This window comes from Hipposideros armiger, unplaced genomic scaffold (genome assembly GCF_001890085.2).
Source record: "Hipposideros armiger isolate ML-2016 unplaced genomic scaffold, ASM189008v1 scaffold_1124, whole genome shotgun sequence".
Lineage (NCBI taxonomy): Eukaryota > Metazoa > Chordata > Mammalia > Chiroptera > Hipposideridae > Hipposideros > Hipposideros armiger.
Genome location: NW_017732474.1, coordinates 169,486 through 194,882, shown reverse-complemented (window position 1 = coordinate 194,882; position 25,397 = coordinate 169,486). Strand labels below are relative to the sequence as shown.

The following is a 25,397-nucleotide window of genomic DNA, read 5'->3' as shown; positions in this document are numbered from 1 at the left end:
CTGTTCCCATCCCCCCAATTCCCCAATAAAAATCTTAAAAATAAATAAATAATAAATAAACAAAACTGGCATTTTTGTATCACAAGTGTGTGGCTTTCAGGAAAACACTGATTACCAGCATAGTTTGGTGCCCCTGCCTTGATTTGTGCTTAGGTGCCAGCAGTTTTATCCACCACTGATTTTTGCACCCTCATTGTAAATCTAACACAGTGAAAGGGACAAAGAAAATCTGTGCATTATGATGAATACTTCTGGCTTCATCGATTGTTTCAAAGGGTCTCAGGGACCCCATGTACCATGTTTTGAGAAACACTGGTCTAGTATTTGAACCTAATAAAATATCTGATGTCTATTATTAAATTGCACACAATGAAATCCAATTGTCTTTTCTTGCAAACAGTCTCATTACATACTCACCATTTGCTGATGCTTCTGACTGTGTACCATCTTGTCTCCCCACCTCACTGTACAACTGAGGAACGGTCTGATCTACCAGAGGTGGCGGCTCAGTATAGACTGAATAATTCTCTACATGAAGCTGCTGCTGCTGCATCTGCGGCACACAGACTACGGAGTGCCAGTAGTTGTAATAGCACTTGGGCAAGAAAGGGAAAAAAATAAATATGTTATTGTTCTATTTTATTAAAGTAGTGCACTTCTCTAAAAAAAAGTTGGGCCATAATTTTCCCATGGGGTAACAATGACTTTTTTGACTAAAGTATATGACATTTAGAAAAGTTATTCTATATTACAACGTTAAGATCTTTTGCAACATCTGTATCTCATATTTTGACCTAGGAATTCTTTTAGGAAAGCACCTGATGGAAATTAAGAGATATACACAATGACATGTATATACAGATGTCTTTTATAGCATTATTTTTAAAAGCAAAACACCTTGAACAACCTAAATATTCAACAATAGGGAACTGGATGAATGAATTATGATCTATTCATGATAGAACACAATACAGGCAATTAAAACACCATGCTAATTAAAGAAAAAAATGCTTATACTGTTAATTGAAAAATTTTAAAAAGTACACAGCATAGTCCATATTTTGTAAATTCCATAAACTCAAAGGAAATCTATCAAAGTATACAGTGATTATACAGGTGATTTCGGTTTTCTTTATACTTAGTATTTTCCAGAGATACTACAATGAATGCTATTACTTTTACTATGAAAAAAGTATTAAAATATTTTTCCGCATTTCCTTGTTTCCCATGAAAGAATATTTAAAAATATCTCAGCCTTGGGCCGGCTGAGTGGCGCGATGGTTAAGAACTGGCTTGGGACGCCAGAGGGCCCCGGTTCGGGTCCCACATATGAGGGCCAGTGACACTGCCCTCTACAGCTAAGATGCTGAACAACAGCTCAACCTGGAGCTGGGCTGTTGTGAGTCACTGGCGACGGCGTAGGTTGCAGCCCCTGTGGCGGGTTGCCATGGGCTACCGTGTGTAGCCAGCAGCCAGCGTGAGCCGCCAGCAGCCGCAGTGAGCGGCCGTCCAGAAGCCAGCGACTGATCTGCCTTGCCCGGGAAGAGCGCAATGATGGTGCCAACTTGGGCCAGTGAAGCAACGTCCTCCACAACTAGACTGAAGAACAAAAGGACAGCAACTTGTCTGTTCCCCTTCCCCCAATTCCCCAGCACTGTTCCCATCCCCCCAATTCCCCAATAAAAATCTTTAAAAAAATAAAAATAAAAATACCTCAGCCTTGTGGAATAAATCACAATGTTTCCACATGTAACTATAATAAACTAATACAAATGAAGGGACAAATAGTTTATTTTTTCAATTCTTGAAATTTCCTTTATGAAATGTAGTCTCAAATAACAAAAACCAACTTGACTACTCTAAACTTATGTGTTCCAGTTGGGGAAGATAATTTTCTGGAAATGATATGTCTGAGGTCTAAGGAAAATCAATGTCTCTGAAATATGAACTAATCTGAGCATTATCCAGGAGACTATTTAGTTTACTATCACTGGCAAATCTTAAGATGCATCATTCCTTTTCATGAAATGTACCATCTTGTTATATCAGAAGTCAATTGTTATTTCAAGGAGAAAATGATCCCTGAAAGAATAAAAGAGCTTTTACTTGAAATCAGAGACATCTTTCAGTGATATTAAGATATTTGTCAGTATCCACCTATTATAGCTAAGCGGAGTGGTGAAATCAAGTGACTGGTAAATATCTATGAACATATAAGTGCTTAAAAATAATACAGCTCTTTAAATGTCTGAATTTGTCTAATTACTTTTCACATGGAATGCAGAAATAGCCATAAAATGTTTTAAGTAAGCAGGATAAATAACTCATTTATTATTTTGAGACAGAAAAACATGGTGAAGGGTTGGCACATGATGCTAAATATGGAGGCCAGTATATGCTCAAGTTGTGCTGCTTAGAGTCCCCACTCACCACAATTTAACGACTGCTTTATAAGAGAAACTGAAGCATTAGCAAGCTAAAGTAGAAAATTGACCTACATAATCTTCAGAGATCTTTTATAAAGACAGAAAAATATAACTTTTAGGCCCCTGACAGTATTCTTGGCTTTCAAATTTCAAGAGTCTGATTATCAAAACATCTTTTTTTTTTTTAAGATTTTGTTGGGGAATCAGGAAAGGGGAACAGACAAGTTGCTGTCCTTTTGTTCTTCAGTCTATAGTTGTGGAGGATGTCTCTTCACTGGCCTATGTTGGTATTACCATTACGCTCTTCCCAGCTGAGGCAGTTGCTCGCCTGTCATTGGACGGCCGCTCATGGCAGCTCATGAAAGCGCAAGCCCGCTGACGACCAGCCCCACTGCAGCCTACGCTGTCGCTGGCGACTCACAGGAACCCAGCTCCAGGTCGAGCTGTTGTTCACCATCTTAGCTGTAGAGGGCGCAGCATCACTGGCCCTAATGTGGGATCCGAACCGGGAGCCTGCTGCTCAGAGCTGGTGTCCCAAGCCAACTCTTAACCAACGCGCCACTCGGCTGGCCCAAAACAGCTTATATTTTTTAAAACAGAGTTTACTAAAGCAATTTTAACATGATTCTTACCTGCAATCCCAGATTGAAATAATACTGCAGAACTTTTGTATCTAAAATTTAAAAAATTTAATTGTAGTCACTAGATGACATAAACAATTAGAACAGCCACTTAAAAACTTTTGAGTATTAAGGTAGATACAAATATACTCTTCCTATATGAACACCACCATTAGTTCCACCTTAGAGTAAATGACCATTTTCCAACCACCACGGGGTAAGATCATTTTCTGAGCCAAGGTTTAATGACCAAATACATACTATATTTCTACTGTTAATAGTAGCAGATGTTACAAGAATGCCACTTTGCTAATATTTACAAAGAATCCAGTAATGGATTTTTTTTTCTCATATCAAGAGTAAAATTTTACTTCAATACAAATCTACTACATAAGCAATCATATAGGGTCTCATTTAGTACAAACTAAATATTCTGCTAATGCTAAAATTAGTTATGCCTACTGAGATAACTAACACTATATGAAACAATTCACCTGGTTTTTAGTTAACATGACTAACCACCACTAGAACTCCCAAAACAGGAGGCAATAGGCACAGTAACTTGAAATAAGTTAAATTCTCAGATGATAAAATTTCTCCATAGAAGTTAATTAAAATATTTCAAAAATGAGCATACACTAGATGTATGGGGGAAGAGGGAATAGTCTTAGCATTCCAATTATATAAATGTATTTTTACCGATTGACCTGGGATCCATGTATATTCTTATAAATAAGATAATATAACCTGAGTTCCACTAACAAATGAATTCTCACAAAATCCTTCATTCCTAAGGTGGAGACTCCCAATATATATACATATGTTTACTGCCACTTAAAATGGCATGGGATTCCACTCCTTGATATATACATACATCCACACAAAATTGGTATACAAAAATCCATAGCAGTTATTATTCACAATAGCAAAAAATTGGAAACCCAAATGTACATCAACTAACAGATAATAAAATGTGGTGTATCCATTCAATGGAATATTATTCAGCCATGAAAAGGAATGAAATACTGTTATATGGTACACATTAACGAAATAGGAAATCAAGAAGAGTTAATATTTTGCATGGCCTAGACAGAAGAAAGAAAGGAGATAATGAGGACTTTCATCACAGTCAGATCGGGTTTTAAGTGAAAGAAAGAAAGCTAAGTGAAAATGTCTAGCAAGTAGCCAGAAACAAGTACCTGAAACTTCAAAGGCCAGGGTTAGATAGATTTAGGAATCATCTACATAAAGGTGATACTGAAGTTTTAAGGTAGAGAGAACAGAATGGAGTTGAAGATCTTGGTGACTACTTTAGGGGCTGGAAAAAAATAGAAAAGCAGCTAGAAAAATCACGAAAATGTTATAACAAAGCAAGTATAAATAAGTTACAAACAACTTTCAATTATAATTCTCTTTTGAGAAACACTGCCAAACTGAGGGGTAACAAAAAACATCCAATGGAAAGCTACACCTTGGTTTAATTAGGGAAACTATTACATATGGCTGAAATCTAAGGCATATCAGACCCCCAACTCTTCAAAAACAAAATAATAATAAAACACTTTTCCAAGTCTTCAAAATTCAGTTAGAATCCTAAATATTAAATATCAAAGACTGTAACAATTTCATACATTTGTGTTTGTGGTAGGCATTTAAGAAAATAAATGGAGAAAATTTTGATATTGATTCCTGCTTTTCAAGAATAACAGTTGAAACAGCAAAAATATCTAGTTGAGAGTCTTCTCCAAGATGAGATACATAGCTATCAAAAACCAGCAGCATGAGTCAGCTCAACCATCCACTTCTTGATTATGCACAAGATATTCCCAGCTTTTGTTTCTCCATTCCTTAGTCATTTACTTAGCACTGTGCTCTCAAGCCAATTTCCATTTGGTTCTCCACCCTTCTCCCATTGGTTTACCAGAGATATTCTCTAAAATTAAAAAAAAAATCCCCAACCTAAATAACCCTCACCCAAGTCTCCAAATGCACGTACCTTGAGGCAGATCACTGCCACTTGGATCAAAGGAATAAGGTGGAGGTGGTGGCAGTAACCCTGAAGCCTCTCCCACCTCAAGAGGAGGTGGGGGAAGAGGTAGAGGTGGTAGTGGTGGTGGCAGACAGGCAGCAACAGGAGGCATTGGAGCAGAGAAGCATGGGTAGGATGGTGAAGCAATAACTACAAAACAAAACATACAGTAACAATTTACAACTGTAACACCTTATAAGCCTACCGAGTTCATCTACTTCTTATGTGTTCCAACATGGTCAAACAACTCTAATTCTTATGGTTTGACTTAAAAACAAAAACCTGAAAGGTGAATTGCCCCACATTCTCTTAGACATGCCACTTGAAAACTAGTTCATTACAGGTTGAGTTAAGATAATTACTTGAAATTAAAAGGAAAAGCTTTGACTAACAAGACTTTGAACACCAGCTAGCAGGTACATAAAAAAAAACACCACAAAAAACATCAAAGCAAAAATTTTACTTAGCTGAATACAAAATTAAGGATGATTTCAGTGATCTGACACTCTTAGTCAAATCAGAAGCTGTAGAAACTAAGAAGAGAGACTAATTTGCATAGATTACATATTTAAGTAATCCTTGAAGGCTTCTACTTGCTAGCATCAGAGGAATATAGGGAGCTCTAAATCATGACAGTTCCATTTCTAAGGACATACAGAACCTTAAACTGACAGATTAGATGAAATATCTTATCCCTTTAACTTTCTATACTGGTTACTATAGTTCAAGAAAAATACTCACTTAGGAATTTCACAGTTTTTTACATCAGGAATTCAAATATAGTTACGTTTTAATATTAATACATTCTTCTATGATAAAAAAACAATGTTCCAATCTAGAAAAAATAAATATCTCCATATATTCATAGCATGCCAGATAAACCTGTTAAATTTTTTGACAAAAGATAAATGATATGTTTCAAGTTTAATTGAACATTTTAGCTAAGAAATTAAAGTACTACATTTTATCATTGTGTTACCTGCACTATAATTTTAACCCTGAGAAATACAGAGAGATTAGTCTATTTGTTCAATAAAGGTTTAAATTCAGAGTCTTAGAACAGTTAGTTTAGGTACAGCAACAGACAACACAGGCTGAATTTGTTATTCTGAGAATTTAGCAACGGAAATTTAAGGCCAAGTATTACAAATAATCCACATTGTTTTCATTCACCAACGTAAATATTAACAATACACTTATCTATACCCTTTACACAGTTACAGGCTAATAGTAACAGGAGATCTGAGTCTTAGGGTGATTTAAAACTTGATAAACAACTCTGTGGGGGTGATGAAACTGTTCTTTCTTGACTGTAGTGGTGGTTAAAACTATGCACTGTCAAAACACACAGAACTGGCACCAAAAAATGAATTTTGCCATATACAAATTAAACAGTAAATTTTAAAAACTTGCTCAACTAACTTTTCTGGAGTTTTGTCGTACATATGGAAATCTCCACTTTTACAGTTTGGAAGAGGAATTTGATTTTTAGAATATCTCCAAATGTTCTAAAAGCTTTATGGATTTGCTTTCTATAAAATAATGGTTTCTTCAACAAAGCTCCATGCTTATGCTTTTTAAATTAGCACTCAAATCACATCCTTTAAAAATAAATGAATGAAACATGAAGCAACAAATAAAACAAACGAACTCATAGACACAAACAATGGTATAGTGGTTACCAGAGGGGAAGAGGGATGGAGGAGAGGATAAAGAGTTGCCCTCTTTAAAGCAGGTAAAATATATGACAATGGAAGACGAGATTTTGGGTGGTCAGCACACAATGCACTATACAGATGATATATTATACAATTGGTACACCTGAAACTTGTATGTTAATAGCAAGTTACCCCAATAAATTTAATTTTTAAAATGGGAGATCCAAGATGGCAGAGTAGAAAAATGCTGTACTTGCCTCTCCACATTAAAATTACAACTAAATTAATAGAAAAATCAACGTGGAGAACTATATGAAGTCTAGCTACACATAAGTTTTATAACTTTTTATAACAAAGGACATAAAAAAGCCACATCAACAATGGTAGGAGGGATAAAGATGTAGAATAGTCCACCCCACACCTAACGTGTGGCAGTTGAGCATTGAGAGGGATATCTCAGCCACCGGAGGTCCTCCAAGAAGCAAGGAGGGACCCCAGCCCCAGACCTGGCTCCCCAACCAGAGAACTGGTGCCAAGAAGAGGAGCCACCACATCATCTGGCTGGGAAAAACAGTGAAAATTCTGTCCAGCTGGGTGAGACAGAAGGCTGCAGGAAGCCCAGATGTCCTCCTACAGGGCCCATGTACAGACTTACTTGCTCACAGGCACTCACCCTGGGCTCCAGTGGAAGGATAGCAACACAGGAGGTGCCACAGGCATACAGAGACTGAGTTATGTGGCTTCAGGGCAAAGACTGAAGGAACAATCACCATTTCCCCTGTACAGAATCCTTCTCCTGTGCAGCCTGCAGGTGGGTGCCATCTTTCCTATGTTGAACAATCTCCTGCAAGTCCAAATCTGAATCTGCATTGGTATGGTGAATTCTGCTCGCTCCACCTTAGTGACTACCAGGGACCCAGCCCCACCTGATTCACACAACACTGGGGCTACTTTCAAGGTAACCAGCCAGCCCCAACTGCATTGCACTCTCTGTTGGGACAACTTGTGTGGGTCTGCGGGCATCAGGTGGGTGGCAGTTAGCCTCAGTGTGCTCTGAGACGTTTGCTGAGTAACTCCACTCTCAGCACCTGCACCAAACCAGAACCTACATTACTCTGGTGAACACCACTTGTCCCACCCTGGTGACATCTCCCTGAGACTCAGTCTCACGCAACTCACATATCACACGAGGCTCCATCAGCAGCTGTGCCTTACAAAACCTGGCATATTACAGCAGGCCTCGAGGTGTCCTGGGCTTTATACAGAGCTACCCAAGGCCTGGTACTGGTGGCAGCCATTCTCAGGTTGCAGCATAGCCTCTCCAACACCCCTGCAGGTCCAGCACAGGCAGCGACCAACCATGGATTGCTTTATAGCTCCAACCAGGTAGTCCCCAGCTGGTCTTAGGAAGTAGCTGACCTGGGCCTGCACTGGAGCCCCTTCAAGAGGTCTTAGAAACAACATACCTATAGATCAGCTTCAGACCACAGCAGATCACCACCCAATTAGCCCCACAAGGCACACATGCAAAAGATGGTCTCAACTGGTACCAGAACCAGCTGGGGAGAATCCCACTCTGCGGGGTAAGCCCCCAGGACAGCAGCACATAAGCTGTGGACATGGCTAAACACAACAGTTTAAGGGTCAACATTACCCAATAATGTGCCAATAGCAATCAAGGCTCAACTATAACAGGAGAACACAGACAAAGCACACAAAGGATACTCCTGGAGCACCAGGCACAAATAACAAGGGGGACTGCACCACTGGGCCCCACATGAAACCTAATACATAAGGCCACCCGGCCAAGACTGGGAGATGCAGCAGATCTACCTAACACAGACAAACAAACACAGACAGGCAGCAAAAATGAAGAAACAAAGTAATACATCCCAAATGAAAACACAGGACAAAATTCCAGAAAAAGAACTAAACGAAATGGAGGCAAGCAATCTACCAATAGTTGAAAGAAAAGAATGGTTATACGGAAGCTCAAGGAATTTGGTGAGAACTTCAAGGAAAAGATAAGCATAAAAAAGGACAATAAACCATAAAAAGTAAGTCAGAAGTGAAGATACAATAATTGAAATGAAAAAATGCACTAGAAGGAATCACTAGCAGACTAAATGAAGCAGAGGATCGAATCAGTGATTTCGAAAACAGGGTAGCAGAAAACACTCAACTGGAACAGCAGAAAGAAAAAAGATTCCAAAAGAATGAGGATACTTTAAGAGATCTCTGAGACAACATCAAGCATAACAACGTTTGCATCATAGGAGTGCCAGAAGAAGAAGAGAGAAAGCAATGGATTGAGAAACTATTTGAAGAAATAATGACTGAAACTGTCCTAACCTGGCGAATGAAATAGACCTGCGAGCCTAGGAAGTGCAGCAAGTACTAAACAAGATGAAACCACATAGATCCAAATGAAGACACATAATTGAAATGGCAGAAGTTAAAGACAAAGAGAATCCTAAAAGTAGCAACAGAAAAGCAACTTGTTACTTAAAAGGACACTCCTGTTACACTGGCAGGTGATTTCTCAACAGAAACTTTGCAGGCCACAAGATTTCAAATGAAATATCCAAAGTGATGAAAAGCATGGAACTACAACCAAGACTACTGTATCCAGCAAGGCTTCAATTTAAAATTGAAGGAAAGATAAAGAGCTTACCAGACAAAAACAAGTGAAAGGAGTTCATGGCCACAAACCAGTATTACAAGACATTTTAAACTGACTTCTTTAAGAAGGGGCGAGGTGGGCGGGAGGGGGAGGACATAAAGATAACTAATAAATGGCAATAACTATGTATCTATCAATGATCACTTTAAATGTAAATGGATTAATACTCCAATCAAAAGACACAGGGTAGCTGAATGGATAAGAAAACAAGACCCATACTTATGCTGTCTACAAGAGACCCACCTCGGATAAATAGAAATACACGGACTGAAAGTAGAGGGATGGAAAAAGATATTTCATGTGAATGGAAATGCAAAAAAACTGGGATAACAATACTTAGACAAAATAGACTTTCAAACAAAGGCTGTAAGAGACCAAGAGGGACATTAAATAATGACAAAGAGCTCAATCCAACAAGAGGACATAACCCTTGGAAACATTTATGCACACAACATAGGAGCACCAAAATATATAAAGCAAGTATTGACCAACATAAAGGAAGAGATCGATAGTAATGCAATCATAGCAGAGGACTTAACATCTCATGAAATCAATGGACAGATCTTTCAGACAGCAAATGAGCAAGGAAACAGCAGCTTTAAATGACACACTAGACCAGATGGATTTAATTTGTATTTCAGAGGGTTTCAATCCAAAGCACCAGAATATACATTCTTTGCAAGTGCACATGGGACATTTTTCAAGACAGACCACATGTTAAGCCACAAAATAAGCCTCAATAAATTTAAGACAGAAATCATATCAAGTGTCTTCTCTGACCATACTGGTATGAAACAAGAACTCAATTACAAGAAAAAAAAGAAACTAAAAAAAAAATGGAGGCTAAATAACATGCTACTAAATAATAGGTTAATAATGACCAAGTCAGAAGTCAAAAGATACCTTCAGACAAATGAAAACGAAAACAAAATGACCCAAAATCTATAGACACATTGAAAACAGTCTTAAGAGGTAAATTCATAGCAGCACAGGTCTACTTCAAGACACAAGAAAAAATCTCCAGTAAACAGTCTAATCTTACACTTAAAGGAATTAGAACAGCAGGAGACAAAGCCCAAAGTGAATACAAGGAAGGAAATAATAAAGATTGAGTGGAAATAAATGAAATACAATCTCTAAAAACAATACAAAAGATCAATGAATGCAAGAGCTGGTTCTTTCAAAAGATAAACTGATAAGCCTTTAACCAGACTCATCAAGAAAAAAAGAGGACCCAAACTGAAAAAACAAAAACAAAAACCAGCAACTCAGAATTGGAAGAAGGGAAGTGATAACCGACACCACAGAAATATAAAGGATTATGAGAAAATATTATGAAGTTATATGCCAACAAATTGGACAATCTGAAAGAAACTGACAAAGTCCTAGAAACATAAAATCTTCCCAGACTGACTCAAGAAGAAACCAAAAATCTGAACCAACTGATTACTACTACTGAAATCCAATAAGTAATAAAAAAAAGTCCTGGACCGGATGGCTTCACAGGTGAATTTTACAAAACATTCTAAGAAGTAACACCTATCCTCCTCAAACTATTGCAAAAAATGTAAGATGAAGGAAAAGCACCCAAGCTCATTTACCAGGTCACCACTACCCTCATCCAAAATAAGATAAAGACATTGAAAAAAAAACAAAACAAAACCAAAACTCAGAAAATTAGAGGCCGATATCCCTGATGAATATAGAGGCAGAAATCCTCAACAGGCTATTAGCAAACCAAATTCAGCATTATATTAAAAAAAATCATACATTATGATCAAGTAGATATTATTCCTAGTATGCAAGGCTGGTTCAATATCTGCAAGTCAATTAACGTGATACATCACCTAAACAAAATAAAAGATAAAAATCATATAATCATAACAACAGATGCAGAGAAAGCGTTTGACAAACTCCAGCATCCATTTATGATAAAAACTGTCAGTAAAGTGGGACTAGAGGGAACATACCTCAACATAATAAAGACCATATATGACAAGCCCAAAGTGAACCTCATAATCAATGGGAAAAAGCTAAAAGCATTCTCCTTAAGATCAGGAACAAGACAAGGATGCCCAGTTTCACTCAACATAGTATTGGAAGCCCTAGCCACAGCAATCAGACAAGAAAAAGCAATAAAAGGCATCTAAGTTCGAAAGAAGGAAGTAAAACTGTCATTATTTGCAGATGACATGGTATTATACAGAGATTCCTAAATATTAGAAATGATAAACGAATTCAGTAATGTAGCAGATACAAAACTGATATTCAGAAATCAGTTGCATTTTTATATAGAAATAATTAACTGTCAAAAAGAGAAATTAAGAAATCCCATTTACAATTGCATCGAAAAAAAAATATCTAGGAATAAATTTAACCAAGGAGGTAAAAGAACTGTACTTAGAAAAGTGTAAGAAACTGAAGAAACTAAAGAAGATACATATAAATGGAAGTATATACCATGCTCATGGATAGGAAGAATTAACATTGTTAAAATGTCCATACTACACAAAGCAATCTATATATTCAATACAATCCCTATCAAAATACCAATGTCATTTTCCACAGAACTAGAATATTAAAATTTATATGGAACCACAAAAGACCCTGAATAGCCACAGCAATCTAGGGAAAAAGGAACAAAATTGAAGGTATCACACTACCTGATATGAAACTATTCTACAAGGCTATTCTTATCAAAACAGCATGGTCCTGGTATAAAAACAGACACATATATTGATATATTGATGGAACAGAACAGAGAGCCCAGAAATAAACCCACACCTATATGGAAATTTGATCTGTGACAAAGGAAGCAAGAACATACAGTGGGGTGAAGGCCGTCTATTCAATAAAAGGTGTTGGGAAAAGTGGATAGTACATGCAAAAACATTAAACTGGACCACCTTCTTACTCTATATACAAGAATAAACTCAAAATTTATTAAAAACTTAAATGTAACACCCAATACCATAAAACTCCTAGAAGAAAATATAGACAGTAAACTCTCTGACGTTGCTCTTAGTGATATTTTTTCTGATCTATCTCCTCGGGCAAAGGAAACAAAAGAAAAAATAAACAAGTGGTACTACATCAAACTAAAAATATTTTAAACGGCACAGGAAACAACCAACAAAATGAACAGTCAACCTACTGAATGTGAGAAAATATTTGCCAACAATACATATGATAAGGGGTTAATATCCAAAATTTATAACAAATTCATACAACACCAAAAAAAAATCCAATTAAAAATGGGCAGAGAACCTGAATAAATATTTTCAAAGAGGACACAAGCATGGCCAACAGACATATATAAAGATGTTCAACATCACTAATCAGCAGAGAAATGCAAATTAAAACCACGATAAGATATCACCTCATACCTGTCAGGATAGCTACCTTCAATAAACAAACAAACGAGCATTGGCAAGGATGTAGAGAAAAGAGAACTCTCATACACTGTTGGTGGGATTGCAAATTCGTGGAGCCACTATGGAAAATACTTGGAAATTCATCAAAAAATTAAAAATAAAACTACCTATGACTCAGAAATTCCACTTCTGGGTATCCATCTGAAGAAATCCAAAACACCAATTCAAAAAATACATGAATCCCTATGTTCACTGCAGCGCTATTTACAATAGCCAATATATGGAAGTAGTCAAACTGCCCATCAACAGACAACTGGATAAAGGAGATGTGGTACATATATATAATGAGATATTGCTCAGCCATAAACAGAATGAAATTTTCCCATCTGCAACAAAATGGATGGACCTAGTTGGTATTATGGTTAAGTGAAATAAGTCAGACTGAGAAAGACAAATACCATATGATCTCATTTATATGTGGAATCTAAAGAACAAAGTAAAAAAAAAAAAAAAAAACAGACAGACTCACTGATACTGAGAACTTAAAGTTTGCCAGATGGGAGGACGATTGGGGAGCTGGGTGAAAAAGTTGAAGGGATTAATAAACACAAATTGGGGCCAGCCAAGTGGCACGTTGGTTAGGAGTTGGCTTGGGATGCCAGCTCTGAGCAGCAGGGCTCCAGGTAGGATCCCACATGAGGGCCAGTGACGCTGCACCCTCTACAGATAAAATGGTGAACAACAGCTCGACCTGGAGCTGGGCTGCCGTGAGGCGATGGCGTAGGCGGCAGTGGGGCTGGCCGGCAGCTGGTGTGTGCTTTTGTGAGCTGCCGTCCAATGGCCGGCGAGCGACTGACTCTTCTGGGAAGAGCGCAATGATAATACCAACATGGGCCAGTGAAGCAACGTCCTCCACAACTAGACTGAAGAACAAAAGGACAGCAACTTGTCTGTTCCCCTTCCCCAATTCACCAACGCTGTTCCTCTCCCCCAATAAAATCTTTAAAAAAAATACAAATTGGTAGTTACAGCCATGGGGATGTAAAGTACAGCATAGAGAATATAGTCAATAATGTTGCAACAACTATGTATAGTAACAGGTTGGTACTAGACCAGGGGTCGGCAAACTGAAAATGAACATAAAACAAAACTATCATAGTTTCATTTATGAAATTTTTAAAGGATATTATGCACATAATGGTGATTATGTAAAAATATATTTGTGGCTCTCAAATAATTTTTAAATTGTTGAGGGACAGGATTGGCTCTTCCATGCGTCGGAAAACTTCTGAGATGGAACATACCCAACCAAAGAGCCACCTATGGCTTGTGAGCCGCAGTTTGCCGACCCCTGTACTAGACTAATGGGTGGGGATCACTGCATAAATTATATAATTGTCTAACCACTATGGTGTACACCCAAAACTAATATTAAATAATACTGAATGTAAACTGTAACTGAAAAAAATAATTTTTAAAAATTAAAAAATAAAATTTCAGGCAGAGGGAAAAAATATAATGGAGTAAGTTCAGTTAACTAAAGAGAATGTGATTATGGTCACGATGTAAAACCCAACTATTAGACACAGAGGTAGTTAAATAAGTTCTTATGCGTCTAAGAGAATATAGGGCAGAAAAAAATTTGGAGGTTACTGTCTGAATTCACCTTCCTTGTAAATGCACATTACAATAAGCCCCATAAAAAAAGCTTTTATAATTTCCGGTTGCTCTAGAGATGTATGAACATCTCATTTGCAGGCTTAACAGAACTCTACAGCACTAACAGGTATACAGTTCAAAGGATGGCTCCAGAACAACAGAAGCAACTTTTCTAAAATAGTAACAGAAACCAATATAATGCACTCAAAATGCTTATTGCCTCCTGTCCATGTAGCTGTTGTCTGCTTCAGGACATTTCAGAAGAAAATATGAATATACATAGTAACACCTGGCTTCCTTAGAGATCAAAAGGCATGGCAGAGACTAAGGTGAAGTGAACTGCAAAATTCAAGGGGCCACCAAATTAATTCAAAAAAAAAACCGGTGATGAATAAAATATCAAAATTCTAAAGATAGGATACAAATCTCTACTTGCATGACCTCAAGAGTGAATGCCTCACTCAACTCGCCCAAAGCCTGGCCCCACAGATCCTGTCTTTAGGGTAAGTGAGTCACTAGTCCTGGCCCTGATAAGTGCCTTGGGAACAAACAGTTACGAAAACTGTTGTAACAGGATGTGATGCCTATGAGGAGTCTCCTATTAAAGGCAATCACAACATCTTGTTCCCTGGTAGATAGGAAGTGACTTAAAGGAGAATGGGATGGCACTGCCAGATAGTCACATGAATAACAACGGAAAAAATGAGTTGTTTCATCTAGAGGACTGATAGGATTGGTAAAGAGCAGCTGAAAGGCAGACAGGGCCTGATCGAGTTACAGAGGAAGTTCATAACTGAATCAAAAATCACAAAGTAAAATAAATGAAGACAGTATACATTTTTAGAAATATCTACAAAGAACTAAATCTGGCATTTAATAGGTAAGCTTTTAATGATTCTATATAAATGAGGCATTACAATGTTTGATTCACCTGTCACTTGATTTTTTTTTTTTTAGCTCAGATGTCTGCTGGAAGAAGATAGACAACACTTTCCCCTACAATTAGCCCCAAAGAAGTAAAATCTGGGTCTACATTATTTCCAACGAAAAATTTCTATGGTCATCAATTCATATTGCATGTTTTTGTTCCAGGCACTGTGCTAATAAGCACTTAATTTTTAAATTATAAATGAAACAGTAAAGAAAATAAATCAAATGAATTATTTTAAGGTGGACATTATCCAGGTCAATAAAAACAAAATACTTTGCGGGTCGGCCGAGTGGTGCATTGGTTAAGAGCTGGCTTGGGATGCCAGAAGACCCCGGTTCGGATCCCACAGATGAGGGCCAGTGACACTGCCCTCTACAGCTAAGATGCTGAACAACAGCTCAACCTGGAGCTGGGCTGCCATGAGTCGCCCAGCGACATCGTAGGCTGCAGCCCCTGCTGCAGTGGGTTGCCATGGGCTACCGTGCATAGCCAGCAGCCAGCGTCAGCGGCCAGCAGCAGCGGTGAGCAGCCGTCCAGAAGCCGGCAACTGATCTGCCTCGCCCGGGAAGAGCGCAATGATGGTGCCAACTTGGGCCAGTGAAGCAATGTCCTCCACAACTAGACTGAAGAACAAAAAGGACAGTAACTTGTCTGTTCCCCTTCCCCGATTCCCCAATGAAAAAAAAATCTTTAAAAAACAAAACAAAAAACTTTGCCCGACAGTCCAGAAAACTTCATTCCCTATCCCAATCACAACTCTCTCTCTCCCATCATAATTAACCATTATCCTGACTTCCACAGTAATCACTTCCTTGTGGTTTTCTATTCAGAGTTCTATCACCCAAATGTGCATCCCTAGATTTTTTTTATTTATTTTTTATTATGAAATACACATTTTTTAGAATTAGTTTCAGCAGTACAGCACAATGCAATAGTTATACTTTTACCCTAGATTTTTAAAGTTGATGTCTTCAATCTCTTTTAATCTACTGATCCTTTCTCCACTTCTGTCAATTCCTTTCAGTTTTTCTTTTGAAGAATCTGGGCCGTCTGACCTGTGGAGTTTCCCAGTCTGGATTTTGCAGATTACACACTCACGGTGCATTTCACCATGTTCTTCTGCATTTCCTGTAAATAGGCAGCTCAATCCAGAAGACTGGATCAGGCTCAGGACTACTTCCTTTGGCACATCTATAGGCAATGTCTATCTTTGCAATCCTAGCAGCTATTGTTTAATACCCATCCATTCAGCAGGGACTACAAAATGATTATATTCTGCACTTCTTTTTCACTGATATGTTAGAATACTAACATACAGAAACATTTCTTCTCATCTACTATTTGGTTACCCAGTTGTATAGTTCATATAAGAAAGGAAGGATAAATGGAATTGTAATAGATAAGCATGATATTGGGGGTGGGAGGGCAGTGGATGGGGGGAGGGGGTTGTTACTTTGTGAGGGTGAAAAGGGTAACTATTGCATTGTTCTGTACACCTGAAACTAACAAAAAAATAAAATAAAATAAAATAAATAAGAAAACCCAAAAAAAAGTGAAAAAAAAAAGGAAGGATAAATACTTGATTCTTTCACTCTATTTTCCAGTTTTCAAAAAAACTGGTTACCTATCATCCTCTTAAGGTGACTAACTTTTTAAATATTAGGAATTTTTAAATTTAACATATTTGAGATGTTTCAATTTATTGCAATTATCACTGTTGAAGCTCAAATTGTTCCATCTTTGGCCAGTGGGAACCTCTTCAAGATGGCTCCTGAGTCCTTCTGGCATGACCCTAGTACCCTTTGATAGCTTCCTTGCTAACTGGTATGACAAGATGATCCAGGTTCACCTTAAACATTTCCTGCCCAGACCTAGAATCAGCAATTTCTCCACAAAGCTGTTTGCTGTTTGTTTGTTTTTAAGTGAGAAACAATATTTCAACACCACAAACAGTGCTAAGGATACTCACTGTTTCTAGGCCTTTTTAGTGAACAGCGCTGGAAATAATACAAATACATTTAAAGATAAAATACCTGAAGTACGTATTGACACTTCCAATTCAACTTGAGGCCATAAAAGGTTTTACTTAGCCTCTTTATTACATCTGTATTACCTTTCTTCCATACTGAGATTCCTGGTTACCAAAAACACAGGGGATGACATTAGAATATCCCATACCCACTCATTTGTTTTAGCCGTCATTACACAGTCTCAGAATAACAATCTGAATATACAGGTAAACGAACCTGAAGTCTGACCATTGAGAACATTAAAAAATGCTTGGCATGTAGTCTCTCCATTCTCCCCCTTTCAAGAATAGCTGTAGTATATCTGCATGGTCCAAATATAAGACTATTATATAGCATATTCTCAACCTCACAGCCCTCATTTTGTCTTAATTCCATAGGTAAATACAGAGAGTGCAAAAAATGTATACACATTTTAAAAAAGGAACACTGTATTAAAATTTTAATACTCAACATACACAGATAACAAAAGATGAATACAAGTCATGTTTGACTTCTGCAATTACAGGATGTGCTCAAAGTGGTTACCATCAGTGTCCAGACATTTCTGGTTATGGCAAACTACTGCTTGAGCAACACTGGCCAAAGTGTCCACTTGCTTGGCATCTCCAGTATATATTTAATACTTATCATCAGGTCTTATGTTGATGTCTCTAATTATTTTGGTAGTCTAAAAGTCAAAACTCATTCTCTAATACACTGCTGTCCATCCGATACAACTTTCTGTGATGACATAAATATTCTTTATCTGCATTATCTAATACTGTACCCACTAGCTACATGTGCCTTTGAGCACTTAAGACATGTGGCTAAGGCTACTGAGCAACTGAAGTTTTATTTAGTTACAATTAATTTAAATTGTCACATGTGGCTAGTGTTTACCTTGCTTGACAGCATAACTTGAGTAGATTCTTCAAGAAGTGCTAGTGCAAATAATATTCTCTGGATTCTGACATATTGCCCTTGAAAATCAGTTTGGATGGATATAAAACTTTTGGTTCACACACTTTTTTTTTTTAAGATTTTTTGGGGAATTGGGGAAGGTGAACAGCGCTGGGGAATCAGGGAAGGGGAACAGACAAGTGTTTTCCTTTTGTTCTTCAGTCTAACTGTGGAGGACGTCGCTTCACTGGCCCATATTGGTACCACCATTGCGCTCTTCCCGGGTGAGTCAGTTGCTCGCCGGCCACTGGACAGCCGCTCACGCTGGCTGCCAGCCACTCACAGCTCACGGCAGCCCACTGCAGCAGGGGCTGCAGCCGACGACGCCGTCACTGTGCGACTCACGGCAGCCCAGCTCCAGGTCGAGCTGTTGTTCACCATCTTAGCTGTAAGAGGGCGCAGCGTCACTGGCCCTCATGTGGGATCTGAACCAGGGTCCTGCTGCTTAGAGCTGGTGTCCCAAGCCAACTCTTAACCAACGTGCCACTCGTGCCACTCGGCTGGCCCCACACATTATTTTATTAGTTTAAATGTTACTCCATTTTCTTTTGGCAGGAAGCATCGCTGTCAAAGTATGTAATTATCATTTTCTTTTATATTCGATAGGCTCTTTTATGTAGATAATCAAAGGACTTTCTATATCTTTGAAGTCCAGGCATTTCACTAGGATATCCTGGTGTTGGTTGTTCTAGGTCAATATTCGCAGGTATACAGAGTAGTATTTCAGTATGTAGTTTTAAAGCTTTTTTAATTGCAGGAAAATTTTCTGAATTACAGTTTTTAGTATTTGTTATTTTCCCTTACTTTGGTTTTCTTCTTCAGGGATTTCTATCAGTGTTTGATCTCCTCTACCTAACTTTAGTATGTCCGTTGTGAATCTTATCTTCGTGTTCTTCACTTTTGATTTCCCCCCTTTCATACATCTTTCTCTTAAAGCATTATCTGTTGTATACACCAGGGGTGCCAAAAAAATGTATACACATGACTTGTATTCATCTTGTTATTGGTATGTATTATTACCAATTTTAACACAAGTTTTATTTTTCCTTTCTTAAAATGTGTATAAAATTTTTGGCACTCTCTGTATTTGGTCATGTTCTTTATAGTTTACTCTTCATTGCTAAAATGATTTTCTTCCACTTCTAATACTTGCTTGACTTCTGTCACCTCATCTGTGTTTTTCTGATTCTAATTAATCTTTAATGTTTTATATTATTTTATTAATGTCTTTAGCTCATTCTGAAATAATTCTTAATTTAATTAAGTTTAGTTTGTTTAGTTCTGTTTAATAGGCACGTTTCTGACATGGTTTTACTGTCTTTAAGGATGCTATTCTTTTTTTTTTTTTCTTAAAACATCTTGATGTAAGATTTGACATTAGTCCTTTTCTTCGGTTCATTTTTATGTGAAATTATTTTTCATGAACTTTAGAACGAGGTGGAGTATAGGAAAGCTTTTCTGACTTCATAGTTCTCTCTTCTCTATTGTTTTTATGTAGTGTTCAGAAACATAACTGCTTTCTAAAATTCCTTGGTTCTGTTCTCCTCTTTACTCTGGACATGCCCTTTTCCCTATCCTGATTAATTCTGACTTCACTCCAAGCAGTTTCTCCCCAGTAAAGAATACTATCCTAAAAGGGAGACCTGACATGTCAGTTTTGAGAGTTCTTTGGGGACAAATTGCTCCAAGCCCTTCAATCCCTCTATCGTGTACCCAAAGTACTCACCTAGTATCGGAGAGGGCAAAACCCTTCCCAACCTTAGTTGCTCCTTCCAAATTGGCCTCCCCACTTTCTAGTGAATTCTTATTAGATCTTTAGGGGTATTTCTATTCTCAGATCCATCAGACAACATCCCTGATGCTTCTGTCTTCTTGCTCCCACACAGACCCTGATAGCATGCAGGTCTTGTGAAGTGGTGGTTTGTCCCTAACTGCTTAAATTTTGTGGTTTGGGGGGATACCTTTTCACCTAGTTTTGTTGTAAGTGTTGTCCATGTTTTTGGTTTTGGTTTTGCTATTTCCATTTTTATTTGGGGTCTCAGATTGAAAAGCTATGCAGTTATTGCCACCAACTTCCCAGAGTTCTGTTGAGAATTTTAAATTATATTATCTCATTGGAATTCCACAACCACTTCATAAATTGGTACTGTGAGCACCCACAAGCTCATAGATAAGAAAGGTTCAATAACCTGTCCAAAATTACATACCTAGTCAAGTCGTAAAACCAAAATTCTAACCTGGATCTCTTAAATTCTAGCACCTATATTCTTATTATATTCATAGGAAAATGATTCATTATATAGAAATGTATTTTATAGCAAACTTGTCAGGAATTAGTTCTGTGAAGTGAGAAAAACATATCTATCTTAATTCCTGTATAATAAAACTTAATTTGAAGCTTGAGAAAGTTGTACAAGTCTTCTAAATTATCAGTGGGATAGCAAAATGATAGCTTCAAAATCATATCAAAGCCAAATTCGCAAGAAAAAAATCTGAAACCCTGGCTCTCAAATCTCATGAATTCCTCAATTATAGTACATACTTTATTAACACTTTGTATGCGGGCATTTTCCCGCCAAATCGCGTCGTAACAAAGAGGTCTCTATACCTGAGTTAACTCCCGCGCTTTGGTATCACATTGTTTGTGGGAAACGAGTAAACTCGTCATAGCGCTTTAACTTAGGTATAGAGACCTCTTTGTTACGACGAGATTTGGCGGGAAAATGCCCGCTTACAAAGTGGTATAAAAAGCGCTATGACGAGTTTACTCGTTTCCCACAAACAATGTGTTAAGTGGGTTAAACAAATGTAATCCTGGAAATTACAGTAATCCTATCTAATCACTACAACTGTTGCATGTGCATGTTCATGAATAGGAAAAGAGGCTTCCAAAGTAAGCAGCCACTAATAACCTACCTGGCCTGCCTTGTGTAGGTGAAGACAGAAGTAGAGGCTGTACAGCATTCTGTGAGGAAACTGAAGTGGTACTACTAGCTTGATTAGGTGTTGCACAGTTAGGTAAGACTGGAGCTGGAACATTACTGGCACAGGAAGCTGCAACTGCTGCAGAATTTACCATCACCTGTAAATGTGGAAGAAAGTTTAGAACTCTGAGTTTGGTTTCTCAAATAATATTAGTCTTTCATCTGATCCTAAAAAAAAAAAATATATATATATATATATATATATATATATATATGTGTGTGTATATGTATATATATATATATATATCTTTAGTATATTAAATATACTATTAAGTATACTTAATAGTATAGGAAGGTTATTTCCTTTAGAAGACCCCAGATTACTTTGAGAGCTTCAATTTTTTAAATGTATTATTTTTCTGAAAAGGTAATATACATTAATATGACTCAAAAATCAAGTATAAAATTGTATAACAATGAAGTTTCCTTTAAACCCCTGTTCTCCAACTGCCTAGTTCCCCTCTCCTCAAGCAGGTAACCTCTGTGTTTCCTGTATATTATTCCAGAGATTTATACACACATTTTTTTAAAAACAGAAACGGTGCTTTGATTTTTTCTTAAACTTCATGAGACTACAAATTGTGTTTCTGATTAGGCCACAGCACCCAATACAGGGCTGTGCACAGGGATTTGTTCCATAAATGGTAACAGACTCTTCTTCTTTTATATAGTCCTCACTGCAGACTACATTTCCTTACCACCCACTACAGTGTGGATACTACTACCTGTGGCCCTCAGAAACTGTATTTAAAGTCACCAGTGGTCTCTACGGCAAAAAATCCCAGTTGACTCGTTAGTCCCTGCACTGCTTGGCCTCTTGGAACAAAATGACACTCTACTGCTCCTTGCAACATTTTCTCCCTGGGGCTTCCATAATAATACACTATTCCTGCTTTTTGCCATTCCTTGGTTGTTCCTTCTCTACCCATTTTCTAAAATTTGGTGATCCACAGGCTCTGTTCTAGATGCTCTTCTCAATCTCTTCCTTTTCCAGGATAATCTTATTCACTCCTATGGTTTCAGCTACTGTTTTGGTGCCAACACCCCATTCTACAGGAGCGCTTTACATTTAAGTTTCAGTAAATGACATTGACTTGACAGGTAATTTATATTAACTCACTCATTATATAAGAAGATTAGAGTAGATTAACTATGAGTAGTCTAATGCTGGCACATGGAACAGTATCTGGAACATAGTAGATGCTCAATGTGTTGAATGCATTTACTAACCCCTCTGCAAGGCACCACAATGTATAATAATACTTAAGATAGGAATATAAGCAGCTTCTTTGAAGTATGATGAAGGTAAAGAGAACAATAAGAAAAAAAGTCATTTTCCTATGTTCAGACCACTTCAACTGACTGCTTGATAACACTATAAAGATTACCTTCTGGGGGTAGTTGTGTGAGGTAACTGTGTCCTGAGGAGACATAGAACATGGTCCTCTGTCCTGAAGAGACTTTAGTGAATACAGAAATATAGTTAAGGGGAAATCAAGAAACCAACCAACACATCAATAAAAGATCTGCTTTACTTTAACACCTCCTAAAATTAATGAAGGTGATCGGCTCTGAAAGTATTCAAATTTGAAAGTGATGACTAAAATAATGTTTCAAAAGTTATCACTCCAGCACCTGATTTACGTGATTGCTCTATTTCCTACCTATAGAGATCCTGATCATATCCAACTCTGGTCCCAATGCAAATCATACAACGTAACAGAGGACTGTAATTTAAATACTTTCTCAGTGGTCTTTTACTCAAAAGCTTGAAAATCAATAGGACCAACAATAGCTTTACTAAAAGAAAGCATTCCATCTAAAGATGTAGCTTGGGACAAAGATGGATAATTGGTTATTCAGCTGCATCCTATTCAAGCAGGATGCAGTATAATCCAACCAACACTCCCCTCTGACTCAAAACCTTGTCTTTGTGAAAGCAAAAATGATTTTATCAAATATATAGTGATGGAAGAAGAACTGATTCTGGGTGGTGAACACATAATGTGATATATAAATGATGTATGACAGAATTGTACACCTGAAATCTATGTAATTTTACTAACCACTGTCACCCCAATACATTTTAATTAAAAAATAATTTTAAAAGGCTCAGAGTTATACTTGACAGATTGCCATGACAGCAAAAACTAAGAAAAAAATTAGCAGCAGAAATGGGTAATAATGATAAGAACACAAAGCGAATCAGGGGAAATGATCACAGAAACAAGGGGAACCATACAATGACAAAGAGGAGCTCAACTTAACAAAGACTTAAGATTACACATTTCTAAAGTTTGTGTTCAAGTACAGCCAAGTACCTGCCAAAAAGCAAACTTTAGTCCTGGCTCAAAAGGCCCACTGTGAATGCTGAACAATTCTAGAGAACGTTTTGGTTGAGAGCTGGGCATGGAAATAAGAAGTAGGAATAAATGTTCATTGCTTCTTAGAAGGCTCTGTGCCTGGAAATCTTTAAGCTCTGCATTTGTCCTGTCCCCTAGGAATGCTGTGAAAAAATTACTTAGAAACTTGCTAGGGATTTGGTGACAGGGGGCTGGGAATGGAACACAACATGAAGAGACTAAAAGCTACTAGAATGTAAAATAAAGTAAGTTCAGAACAAAAGGAGCACGTGACAAGTGAAATTAAAGGGACAAAATAAAGCATCTACTCTTGTCACCTCTGATGGTGAGATTTTTACTTGCTTTTTCAGTTGGGTGACTATTTCAAGAAATGGTATAAAAAGCATGTGATATGAAAACAGTAATTACAGAATGAGGGGAAAAACTATTTCTCTAGAAGGGGCAAAGGAAGGGAAGGAAAAATAGGGGAAGAGAATTACATATCATAGTTTTCTTCACATTCCTAAGATGTATTGCTTAAACAAGAAAAACCAAAATTTAGTACATGAAGTTACCAGAATTAACCACAGAGAATAGAGGGTAGTTATTCAAGTTCTTCACAAATATTCTATTATAGTTCTCCTCCTGGGTACATGGTAGGTTGCTCTTCCTAAAGTTAGGTATGGCCACGAGAATTGTTTGGCCAATGAAATATGAGCAGAAATATTAACAGCCAGTGTTCAATTTTCCTATCTTTAGCCTGCATCAAGGTGATGGTGAGAGTGCATGTCCATCAGCCTTGGTCCCTGAGTCACTATGATGAACAAAGGCCTGCTACCAACCTGCACTCGTTATAGAACATTAGGAAGAACACCCGTCATGTGTTTAGCAGTTAAGATTTTGGGGGGTCATTACTGCAACCTAACCTAGTTTGACTAAAACAGTAATTGTTAAATAGAAGGGGCTGCTGTAACAAAAACCTAACTTGAGAAGGAGATTATGAACTTGCAGCTCTTAATGAAAAAGCTTTGGAAAACAGAAAGTTAGTTTTGTTTTGATTATTATTGGCAGAGTTTAGCAAGCTATTTTAAGGTATAGAAAAGTAGTTTGCAGGCAGGAATAAAAGGGAGTAGAGTATACATGAAGACAGGGACTTGTAGGGCTGAGGAGGCAACTACTTCAACCCCAAACTATGAAAAGATAAAATTGATAAATGCTCTGAACAACAAAGAACAGTTAAAACTTGGCCTCAAAGCAAGAATCACATCATTGTTAAAATCTGATTGCATTATACTATGTTAAAGCAAGAGTCCAACTAAGGCTATAAAACCTAGTGAAAACTTGCACTTGGACAAAACGACTCATGGAAAAGCCAGAGGTATGGCTCTTCCATCAATGCCTGATAAGCTCATGGCAGTTGCAATAAAGTAGAGAGAGACATAGGGATACTTGCAAAGCAGTATCGTAAATCTAAGTAGCATATCTATTATTAAAAAGAATTGTCAGGGGCTGGCCGAGTGGCTCAGTTGGTTAAGAGCTCGCTCCAGAGTGTGAGCTCTGAGCAACAGGGTCGCCGGTTCGATTTCCGGCATGAGCTGAGCTGCCAAAAGGTGGTAGGATGGCTCAGCTAAAAAAAAAAAAAAAAGAATTGTCAGTATGGATATTGGCACATTAAACTAATAGGAATGAATAAAACAGAGAAGCAGCATAATAAATTAATCA

General features: G+C 37.6%; 1 protein-coding gene across 1 annotated transcript in view; it reads right to left on the bottom strand.

The window, feature by feature from the left end:
- The window catches only part of LOC109376417 (putative bifunctional UDP-N-acetylglucosamine transferase and deubiquitinase ALG13), a 90,703-nt gene that overhangs the window by 17,127 nt on the left and 48,179 nt on the right, over positions 1–25,397 (bottom strand). Inside the window, 5 exon segments of the mRNA XM_019632334.1 lie at positions 418–595; positions 3,059–3,099; positions 5,043–5,225; positions 21,266–21,431; positions 22,722–22,793. Coding sequence (XP_019487879.1) covers positions 418–595; positions 3,059–3,099; positions 5,043–5,225; positions 21,266–21,431; positions 22,722–22,793 — 640 coding nt within the window.